The 12,264-nt window shown below is 35.7% G+C and overlaps 1 protein-coding gene across 1 annotated transcript in view; it reads left to right on the top strand.

Annotated features, from left to right (window-relative positions):
• The window catches only part of PLA2G4A (phospholipase A2 group IVA), a 123,869-nt gene that overhangs the window by 34,277 nt on the left and 77,328 nt on the right, over positions 1–12,264 (top strand). Inside the window, exon 3 of the mRNA XM_008052537.1 lies at positions 11,654–11,802. Coding sequence (XP_008050728.1) covers positions 11,654–11,802 — 149 coding nt within the window. The remainder of the gene's footprint in view (positions 1–11,653; positions 11,803–12,264) is intronic.

Raw genomic sequence — 12,264 nt, 5'->3', positions numbered from 1 at the left:
TCTCGAACCCGCGGGCTCAGGCAATCCACTCACCTCAGCCTCCCAAAGGCGCGGGATTACAGGTTGTGCCACCGAGCCCGGCTTACCTGAAATGTTTTTGATAAATTAATGTAGAGTTCATAAAGTAAGTTATAGGTTAAGTATATTTTACGTCAGTACACAGATTTCATATTAATTTAAGAACCAGGGTATGTATCTATATGAAGCTAGAAGTCTCAAATAGTAGAGTTCACTCAGACTGACAACATATTATTTCATACTTACAAAGCTCTCCCCAAACTGACAACATATTATTTCATACTTTCAAAGCTTCATATGAGGATTTTTCAATTTGTGTGTATATCTTTTCCAATCACTTTGTCTAAAAGGTGCAATGTCACTAATAAAGATAATCTTCTAAGTACAAAAAAATGAATAAAATAAAACAGCACTGTAATTTCAGATGAGGGTAGGTTATTCTATATTTACTTGAGTTCCTGGATAATGCTCAAATAGTTGTCAAAGCTTTGCAATTTCCTCCCCAATATATTCAGAATTACTTCCAAAGCTCTGTTTATTAAACCACATTGGATTTGTCACTATCTTCTCTAGCTCCACACTTCCAGTAATTTCCAGGGATTGCCTTTAGGAGTCTATAGCCTTAACAATTCCAATTTTGAGCTGTTTCTGGAGGGAGCAGGAGCTGTAAACAAGTTTTATAATACAAATTTTTGCCTTCGTAATACAGTGTAATACTTTCACAATACAGTTTACTCAGGGTTAGTCTATCATCTATTCCCTTAGTAATATTTATAGTGTTCCTATAATGTTTCAGTACAATTAAATTCTTTTTCATTAAAAAGTCATTCTTGACATTTGGAGCTGAATAATTCCTTGCTCTGAAGTGCTGTCCTTGGCTTCTATCTACTAGATACCAGTAGAAATCCCAATTTTGGTAAACAAAATACAGATCTATTAACAAGTCCCCTGGTACTCTTCCTCTTCCTTGGAGTTAATATTAAAGGAAGTAATCTGAGATTCTGCTTTTTATTTTGTTTTGTTTTTAAACTAAAAACTTGGAAATAAAAGCTAAAAACAAATATACTTGGAAGAAATGACTGACATTGATTTATATTAACATCCAAATAAATAGTATGGAGACAAACACCAGAAGGGATGAGACATATCAAAGAATACAACAAGTTTAGAGGGTGACTGTTATGCTTATGATATAGGTTGCCTCTTCCAAGGTACTGCTCAGGATTAGTCCATCATCTATTCCTATAGTGACATTTATCATATTCCTATAATGTTTCAGACTTTAGGTTAGACTCTTGGACAGGAGTGAATAGGAAGAATGTGGTCCCTGCTATCATGGAGTTTGCAATTCAATAGAGACAAAAAGAGGTGACAGTTAGTATTGGTATACTTGACTGAGCAAGAATTTTAGCTTTGGAAAGAATGGGTTAACAATCCTGTCTCTGAATGACATTGTTCCCCTCACTAAATGCCTCTGAGTCTGTGTTTTCACCTATATGTTGGAAATAATTATACCTAATCAGCAAGTTGAAACTTTATGTGAAATGATTTTTATTTTATGCAGCTGTAATAAAGATGAAGCCTCTAGGGAACATGATTTCCAGTTGCCAGTTTTACTCAGTAGGAAAAGAGAACAACTAGTGGAATAGGGAAGTTGGAACTAGATAAGAGAAGAATGGAGAGAACATCTCATTCCCCTTATCCCTTAACTGAACACTCTTTCGCCCCTTATCTTGGATACTTTGAAAACAAGAACAGCAGCTTGAATAAGCTATCAGCTAAAATGCCAAAAGAAAACATCACAATATGTACAAGCAAAAGTACAACAATGTTCTTTTAGACAGAATGAATGTTTCTACCATCAATAGGCCTGTGTGGAATGTTGGGAATGTGTAGATTCCAAAGATTCTTCTTGGCCTAACTGTTCACTTGCAAGAGTGATGTTCTACTGTGCGATTGAGGAAAGTCACTGACTAGAAGGAGAACCTGGGGTTGGATGGTGAAGCCCTTTTAAGTCTTTCTCACCATGTTTAGGCCTGACTTCATAGGCAGAAAAAGTCAAAAGTGTGTTTCAGAAAGATAATCGTGGTGATTTTGTTGAACTGGTGCAGTGGTACTTTGAATGGAATTAGGCGCCCGATTGATATAAGGGGCATTTTAGAGGTGAAAAAGCTTAAACTGTCCACAGATTGATGTGAGAGCGATGAGGAAAAGAGAATGAGTCTCACACTTTTGGCTCAGAAAGCTGGAAATGATGGTTCCATTAAATAAAACAGAAAAGTTAGGAAAAATAACGTTTTTATTTTTATTTTTTTGTTTTATTTTGAATTGCTTTGTTTTTGTTTTGTCTTGCATTTAGGAAGAGAAAAATAAAAAAGGAAATAAATTTGTTTTGGAAATATTAAGTGAGATATTTTTAATGTATCTGGGGTATTTTCAAGGCCTTCAAGAGCAGATTTAAGATCTCAGAATAGAGGTAGGAATCACAGATGTAGGTTAGGGAGAGAGTAATATTTATGTGTGAACCAGAACTAAAGGAGGGTAAAGGAAATACAGAATTGCTCTAGAGTGAGGGTTGAAAAAAAGAATTGAACCCTTTTGAAATGTGTTACTCAGGAATAGATTATATATGAATATGTAATCAAGGACTTTATATTTGTCATGTTTATACTACCTCCTGCTTGCAGCCCTGATGAAATGGAGAAATGCACTTTAGCTGCCATTTAAACCTTGAAGATTACTGACTTTTAAGGATCTGAGATTAGACTACAGGATTAATGTGTGCCACATGACATGATGGATTCATATGGAGGGTTTTTTAAGACTATGTAAATAGCTGTGGTAATTCCTTTACAACTTTGTTCTAACTACATGAGCAATGCAATTGTTAAAGGTGTCACCTCTTTTTTGAAGGATTCCAGTGAAAATTTGTAAGAGATGCAAAGAGAAAGCCTATAGTTTGGTGATGAGTTGAGGGAAGAAAAAACTAGTAAAAGACACTAAGAGGAAATATTTAAAGAAGTAGGTAGGGAATCACAAAATCATGATATCTTGGGGACAAAAGAAGGAAACAGTTGCCCAAAGAATATTTCATACATGCCAAATAAAGCAAAAATTGAGAAAAAGTTTATTGAATTTGACATTGAAGTTATGATGAAGGAATAAACTGATGAGGGTAAAAGAAAAAGACAGAAGACAGCAAATTGGGAGCACATGGGAAAACGGGATTTAGAAGCAGTAAGTATAGACCACATTTATTTTTCTAAAATCTTTCATAGAGGAAATAAACAATCCCAAGGGATTGCTCGGATTAATGGAATTTTGTTCATTTTCTAAGGTGTCTAACGCTTGATTAGATTTACAAGTTAAGAGAAAGTAGCTAAGGCAAAGCCAATATTTACAGATAAAATTTGAAGCTGAGATGAAAAAAACAAGAAATATTTGAGAGGAGGTGGGATTGAGAAAAGAGTGAAGAACTTAAGCATAAATAAGCAAATTTAAAATTATACATATACATACATATATATACATGTAAATGTATATATTTCTTTGAGTCGGAGTCTCACTCTGATGCCCAGGTTGGAGTGCAGTGGCATGCTTACGGCCACCGCAGTCTTGACCTACAGGACTCAGAAGATCCTCCCCCCTCAGGCTTCCAAATATGCCTGGCTTATTTTTTGATTTATTGTAGAGATGAGATCTCGCCAAGTTGCCCAGACTGGTCTTGAACCCCTGAGCTCAGGCAATCCTCTCTTCTCAGTCTCCCAAAGTGCTGGAATTACAGGCTTGAGCCACCGTACCCGGCCAATACATATATTTTTAAAGTTGTGAAATATAGGGAAGAGAAAAATTGAAAGATTATATCCCCCCTTTTGTTTTCCCAGTGAATTGTGAACCTGAGTTGTGTACTCAGAGGGGAAGTAGTGAGTGGGGTAGGTGATTTGAGGAAAAAATAGTAGATATTTGAGCAACCATGAAGAAAAGGGTAATAGGGATTAGTATATCTTGGCCAAGTTAAGAACTAAATAGTCATTGGATTATGCTCCAGTAGCTAATAGCAGAACATTCATTCCCCATAAGAACAATTTAGAAAACATATATTGCATTAATTTTTTTAAATGTCTGTAGGAATGGAAAGCTGATGAGTAAACTGAGACTTGAGGTATCAAGATCTCAGGGAGAAGAGAAACCATTGACATAGGCCCAATATTCAGCAAGCTACTTATTTTCTTGGACCATTAACTGCTTCTAGATAGGTTTGGGGAGTGATAGGGATAGGGAAAATAGTCAAGCAGTGAAGAGATGATGAATCCAGTAGAACTTTAGCAACCTCAAAGAATTTGGGGTAATAAAAATTGGATTTCAGAACCAAATATGTTGAATTTAAGAGGCCAAGATCCCCTAGAGATGTAAAGCATTGAGAAATAAACTGAATAGCTGGTGGCTTCCTCAGACAGGAAACATTAGCCAAGTGGGTCACCTGTGGGAGTGGATCTAGCTCCTCTACCCAGTTTCACATAAAATGATCTGGCATTCAGTCAAAAATTGATAGGCATACCAAAAAATAAAATCAAGAAAAAGAAATAGGTCCACAAGTATTGAATACAGACTTTAAGATAACTAAGAGAGTAACATATTCAAGAAAATAAATACCAAGATGGAGAATTTTACTAGGGAACTAGATATAAAGGAAATAATTAGATGGAAAATTTTGAACTGAAAAACAAAATGACAGATATTAAAAAGTTCAGTTGATGGGTTTGCCATAGCTTGGATACAGTTAAACAGGGAATTAGTGAACTGAAAAATAGATCCACAGAAAATATCCAGACTGAAACACAAAGAAAAAATAAGGAAGTAAAATATAGAATATAAACTTAAAGAATACCTGGGACAGGATAAAAGGCATTGGGTGGAGAGAGAAAATGGGGCAGAAATAATACTTGAAGATAGAATGGCTGAGAATTTTCTGTGACTATTCAGCTGAGGCCAGGCATGGTGGCTCATACTTGTAATCCCAGCACTTTGGGTGGCTGAGGAGAAAGGATTGCATGAGCCCATAAGGGTGAGATGAGCCTAGGTAGCATAGTGAGGCCTCATCACTACAAAAAATAAAAAAAACAAGTAGCCAGACATGGTGGTGCAAACCTGTAGTCCCAGCTACTTGGGAGGCTGAGGTTGAAGAATGGCCTGAGCCCAGGAGATCAAGGCTGCAGTGAACTGTGATCATGTCACTCACTCCAGCCTGGATGATAGAGTGAGATTCCAACTCAAAAAGAGAGAGAGAGAGAGAGAGAGAGAGAGAGAGAGAGAGAGAGAGAGAGAGAGAGAGAGAGAGAGAATGTCTATTTCAACAATAGACATATGGAGAAGTACTTAACCTATGTAATCATCAAGGAGATGTGAATTAAATTCACCAGATGTTTAAATTTACAAGACTGATATTTAGTGTTGGGAAGGATGTGGTGCCATGGTAACTGTTAACATTATTAGAGTTTACACTGGCGTAAAAATTCCATGCCCAAGTAATTCTATTCTTCACAATTTTACAATGGAAACATTTATGTATGTGCACCAGAAGTCATGCACAAGAACATTCATAGCAGCACCATTGGTAAAAGCCCAAGCTGGAAACAATTTAATGTCCATTAACAGGGGAATGAATAAACATTGTATGGCATATTCATTCAATAGTGAGCAGATTATTCTGTATATGTTAATATGAATGACTCTTTCAAACTTGATGGTGAGCAAAAGAAACCAGAAAGAGAAGCATATACTATATGATTGATTTTTACTTATATAAAAATTAAAAAATGCAGAAATATTCTATGGTGATAGAAAGCAAGGTAGAGGTCATTTGTGGAGGGGACTGAGAGAGGCTTCTGAATCCTGGGAATGTTCTAAATCTTGATCTGGGTAGTGGTATCAGGGGTGAGTTCAGTTTATAAAAATTCAACAAGCTGTACTTATAATTTGCTAACTTTTCTGCATATATCTAATCCTTCAAGTAACAAATTTACATTAAAAAGACCTAAACAGTTTTGAAATTTATACATGTAGGTTTGGACTAACCATCACTTTTCTAGGGTTCATGTCTGTAACTCATCTAGCTTAGTATGTGGGTAGTTACAAGGCTTGGCAATCATAAAACCTCCTCCAAATTCTCCATGTGTAATTACCTTTATCACTAAGTTATAAATGTTTCAAAGGAATGACCACATTTGAGGATAATATCAGAGGCATTTCTTTCAACAAATTATTATTTAATTTTTGGTCTTACTACTTCTACAGTCATTTCTACATTGATGATAATTGAAGCACAACGCTTTGATACCAGTCCATCACCTTAAACATACTGCCAACGAACACACCCACATTTACTTTATTCTTGGATTTATTTTCACATGGCCACTTGAAAATGTATTTTATGTCTGGAGGGAAGCAGAAGCCAATAACTGGATTGTGTTTAATCTAGTTTGTGGGCAAAATAGCTCCTTGGCAGAAGGGCAATAAGTCTGATTTCTTCTCAATGCTAAAATACTTCTTTTCTGTGGGTGTTATTATTACTATTGTTCTATAGTTCATTGTAATATTATACCTTGATCCCTTGTATATAAGTATAAAGGAGAAAAAAGATTACTACATTTGACTTTTTCTTTAATTCACTTCTAGGAACTTCTTTAAAGCATTGGGCTAATTTTTCTGTCAAAATAAACTTCCAACAGCTTTTTATTTACTTTATTTTCAAATGTGTGCATAAAAATCACCCAATCAAATTGTCACAATGTAGATTTCCAAGCCTATTCTGGATAATCTGATCGAAGATTCAAGGAGCCTGCATATCTAATGGGCACTCCAGATGATTCTGTGAAGGTGTTTCAGTGGACTACATTTCGAGAAATACCGTTCTAAGTTCACATCATTGGCCAGTCCACAGCCATACAGAATGGTGATATTTTAACTATGCATTTGGAGGAAACTTCCCTTCTAGGATATTTTTGCTGTTTATCTCAAGAATCATAACAAATTACTAGTCATCTTTATTTAAAGCAAGGGGTCTAAGTTACTGCTGAGTGAAGTCGAAATGAGAAAGCAAATGGGGAATATTTAAAACAGAGCTAGGAGATTGGAAGCTGCCATCAGTTCCTTTAGTGAATCACATAATATATTAATTAGATGAAGTAAAAATGAAAGATGGACCTGTTATTACTTCTGGCAGGCGCTCCTTAAACTATTGGAGTTATGAGTAAGTTTTACAACCCTGAAATTCTGCAACTATCTCTGGTGCATGCAGTTTCATGTCAGCTTTATGGGAACAAAAAAGATCTGTATCCCACACCCCCGACATTTTTGTTTGTCGAGATTTAGACAAAAGGATGAGAAGTAAGAAAGTTCCTGCCCACACGTTACATCTTTGCTTCACCACCTGTTTGACTGAAAATAACCAAAGTGAGGCTGAGTCAGTGATTCAACACCCAATTGCCCTAAAGGTGTATTAATTCACAAAGCTATGAAATTATACTGGAGGAAAAAAAGCCATAAAATAAGTATAAAGGAGAAAAAAGATTACTACATTTGACTTTTTCTTTAATTCACTTCTAGGAACCTCTTTAAAGCATTGGGCTAATTTTTCTGTCAAAATAAACTTCCAACAGCTTTTTATTTACTTTATTTTTAATTTAATTTATCTTTTGGGTTGGAGTCTCACTCTGATGTCTGGCTGGAGTGCAGCAGCATGATCATGACTGACTATAGCCTCTATCTCCTGGGCTCAGAGGATCCTTCTACCTCAGCCGCCCAAGTAGTTGGGACTACAGGCGTGTGCTACCATGCCCAGCTAATTTTTTGAATTTTTTTTCGAGATGAGGTCTTGCTATGTTCCCCAGGCTGATCTTGAACTCCTGGGCTCAAACAGTTCTCCCTCTTTGGCCTCTCAAAATGCTGGGATTAGAGGCATGAGCCATCACACTTGGTTTGTGATCCAATGTTAAACTAGTCTCTTAAAACTCATTTTTATCTTACAACTGCTATAGATGTTTCTTAGCTTGCAAAGATTAGCACTGATGCAGATTGCAATATCAAAGTTTGCAGCTGTCAGTGGTTTTCCATGTCTAGCACCTTTTGACATCTCTGAAGTCTCGCTAAAGAAGCAAGAGGGGAAACAAGAAAAATTGCTGCTCTTGACCAATATTTTAGAAAATTTACTTTATTTAAAATTAAAAATACATAATAAGAATCCAAAGTGTAATTAAACTGAATTCCAATTTTTAAAAAGTCTGAGAATGTGTTAGCATATAGATGTGGTGTAGGCATCTTGTTTTTATATTTTCTTTATCACTTTTTTAGAGTAAGAATTCGTTAAAGCGTGTCATCCACTGAGAGTCTAAAATGGCTGAGAAAATGGTTACATGACTGATTGACTCATTCCGCTTCAGTTTGCCCCTTTCTTTTCTTATCTGGTCCCTTCCAAGGAACTTCACTTACAGCTTGCTCTTTTTTATTTGGCCGAAGAAGACCTTTCTCTCCTCTTTCTCAAAGATTCAAATAAAGACAAACCTTAAATGGCAATTTCCCCACCTACGATTTGACCTTATTGTGTGTAATAATTTGGGTGACTGAGTTACTAGTCACTGGGGTACTGTAAGTGCTTATCTTCCATTTACCTTGCCTCTAAAATTAGGCTATTAGCATTTGACTCACTTCCATAATTCAAATCTGAAGTTTAGGATTTGGCTCCCTACCCAAATGAAACTGCTTTTTAAGGAGCAATTCTTGGCATGTAGTAGGCACTCAAATATTTGTTGAGTGAATAAATGATATTTGCCATTCACATGTTTCCCATTCCCACACACTTTTTGTATTCTAGATGGGGGTTTTTTTTTTTCTGGCTTTGCTTTTTTCCATTTTTTTCTTGGAAAACAGATTTAAAAAAAGAATGTAGGCCCCATGAGAAAGAACTGGCTTTATAGGGTGATAAAGAGCTACGTTTAAAAAATATTAAACATGAAGCATCAGTTGAATGGTTCCCTTAAAATGACATTTTTACTTCTACTCAAAAGAAGGAAAAAAAATCTTTTTATTTACAGTCAGCAACAATCTGCTATTCTAAACATGTAGTTTTTCTTCTAGCTTTCTGTCCTAGGCACTGGTGATATAGCAGAAACATGGTTAAGAAAAAGAAGCAGTTACTTCCTGGTTGAGGATGTGATAGTGTCATCTCATAGCTTTTTCTTCTTTGACTCATTTCTCCTTACTACCTTTCCCACTCAGTGCTTTTGCTTTCTAGTTTATCTTCCATAGGCCTGCTGCAAGATGTAAGCACAGAGTTAGAAATTTCAATAACCACTTATTTCCTTTTCTCTAAAATGCAGTATCAAAAGTGTGGCTGGTGATGACCTATATCAGTATCAGCTAGATTATTTGTTTTTGTTTTTTACTTTTTTTTTAAATTTAAAAAATGTGGAGTACGATTCAAGATTAGGTATACAAGTGGTCATCGTACAGGTAAAGTTTGGATAAACTATTTGTTTAAAAATGCAGACCCTAGATCCTCTACAGATAATAAGCTAAGAGTGGGTGCTGAAGGATGAGGGTCCAGGGATCTGTGTTTTTATAAGAACCCTTGGCATTTGTATTGCACTCTCAACTTTGAGGCCCACTGCCCTTGATCAATGATGCATACGCTCCAAACTGGAAAATTAAGTAAAAGGCAACCCCAAATGCCGATACCTCATGTGTAGATCTTCCCACTTTACAGTAACACACACATACCCACACATGCACACACTTTAAAAAATTCTGATGACCATATGAAAAATGATGAACAGTGTTTAACAATTAATTGATAGGCATTGACTGTGTTTTTTGGTGACCACAGTTTTTTTTTTTTTTGAAAACCAAGCAATAGTTCAGGAATTATTATTTTTGCTTTTCCTTAATTTTCAATTGTTGCATCTTTTTGTGTGGACCTCAGCACCCCCTTGTCTCCCCCTCCCTCTCTTTCTCTCTCCCTCTCTCTCTTTCCCTCACTCCTTCCTCTTCCCCCAAACTCTCAGTCCAGCTTCTCTTTTCATAGTAATCCATGCCTTATGATCGCATCCTTATTACTTAGGAACATGAGTTTATTAAGAGAAAGATTGTTATAGTCACATGACCCAGGTTTGAGATCTTACCCTGATACTTATTAGGTGTGTGATATTGGACAGATTACTTAACATCTCCCAACTCCTGTTGCCTCAACATTAGAATAAAGTTCTTACCTTAAAGTGCTATCATGAGATTTAAATGAGACTAATGTTTGTAAAGGGCTTAACACAGATTCTAGTAGTCACCACTTAATTATTGGCTTTTGTGGTTATTAATTATAATGGCCACATGAGAAAGGATGTGTTAAAAAGAAGAGGCAAGTTCCTAAGTTAGGAGACTATTTATTTATAATTAAAAATTTTTTTTGTAGAGACAAGTTCTTGCTATGTTGCCCAACCTGGTCTTCTGTTCTCTAGCAGTTTTTCTGCCTTGGCCTCCCATAGTGCTGGGATTACAGGTGTAAATCACAACGCTAAACTGTAAAGTTAGGAGACTCTATATACTGCAATAGTTGATTCCTGTTACTAGGTTCTGAAGATATAAAGGTAAGTAGGACACAATCCTTGCCCTCACATTGTTTATACTCTTATAGAAAGAGACAGATAGATTTATAGTTTCATTCATAAAATATAGCATAAGATGTAAAATGGTAAAGGATATTGTGGAATCACTGAAGGCGTAATCAATATTTGCACTGTTTAAGTTACTCATTTTGTTGCTAAGCATATCTATAGTGTAAGGAAATTTAAATATTTCATTTTTTGCAATTGTTTCTTTCTTTTGTTTTTGAAAGTGAGAAAGGATTTATTGAGAAGACAGAAAAGCTCCCACAGTGGGACCCATGTCCTGCTTATTTCTATTTAAATGGCTGTACACATCATGCCCTGACTCAAAGTGGGCCTTTATGTAAAGTAGAAAAAGCTGTCACTTCCTAGAGACATTCATTTCCATCTGATTGAATACTGCCATAATAAATACATGTTGACTATTACTGTGAATGCTACCCCTTAACATTGTTCAGGCACAACCTGTATAATCATACAGCACAACTTGATAACAATAAACAATGTTCTCCTCGCAGTGATTTTCATTATTTTCTTTGATAAAAAAGTAACCATGATGATTTTTCTAACAAAGACAAATATGCTCTTGAATCCATGATTTTGTTGGATCATAGTCCTGGGGTGCAGGTCATGTAGTCATTAGCTGTGTGAGATTGTTCTCATCTTGTAGTAGCTGAACTGAGATGCTGACTGTAGTGAACATGTCATCTAGGTGGATAAAAGAATTCTGAATAAACCAACTAATAAATTATTCCCTCTCACAGGATTGCTATGAGGTACAGGGACATAATATGTAAAAATTATATAATATGTGATGTTATATGTATATTTGATTCAATTAGATGTACATGATCTTCCTCAGATATTTTGAATAGATTACTACAGATTCATTGCAAATAACCTGACAACATATATGAATAAAAACAAATCAGGAGCTATGAATCACATTTTGCCTCCTTTCCACTTGTGTTTTCTGTTTGTAGTTGACACTCCAGATCCCTATGTGGAACTTTTCATCTCTACAACCCCTGATAGCAGGAAGAGAACAAGACACTTCAATAATGACATAAACCCTGTGTGGAATGAGACCTTTGAATTTATTTTGGATCCTAATCAGGAAAATGTTTTGGAGGTAAGTGAATCATCTGAGGGTTGTTAGATAGTCGTCATTTATGTTGAGAGAGATTCTTGAGTTTGTTGTCTTACTGCTTTTTCCTGTTAGCTATAGTTGAATTCAAGCTGGGCAGCACGATAGACTAGATTCTAGATGGTGCACATAAAGTTATGAACGTGTCATGTGTCAAATGCAGGAGCTAGGTGGTGTTGGGAGACTTCTATCTTTCCCGTGAACTTTGAAAAAAATGTTTTTTGTTGTAAAAGGAGAATCCCTATACAACAGAATAAAATTATTTTCAATTGACCATAAAATAAGTTAAAATAGATTTTCCCCAAAACAACTGTATCGATTATCTACACTGATTTCTTTCTCATATTTCAGAGAGGGGATACATTTTCATTTTTCTAAACATGGTAATTATTTTGGCAAATGCAACATTTAAAAGGAAAAGGCGAAAGTATTGTTACTGGTTAATAT

The sequence above is a fragment of the Carlito syrichta genome, unplaced genomic scaffold (assembly GCF_000164805.1).
Source record: "Carlito syrichta isolate Samal-C Ts95f unplaced genomic scaffold, Tarsius_syrichta-2.0.1 Scaffold279737, whole genome shotgun sequence".
Lineage (NCBI taxonomy): Eukaryota > Metazoa > Chordata > Mammalia > Primates > Tarsiidae > Carlito > Carlito syrichta.
Note: the sequence above shows the minus strand (reverse complement) of the source record. Positions and strands in the feature narration are given on the sequence as shown.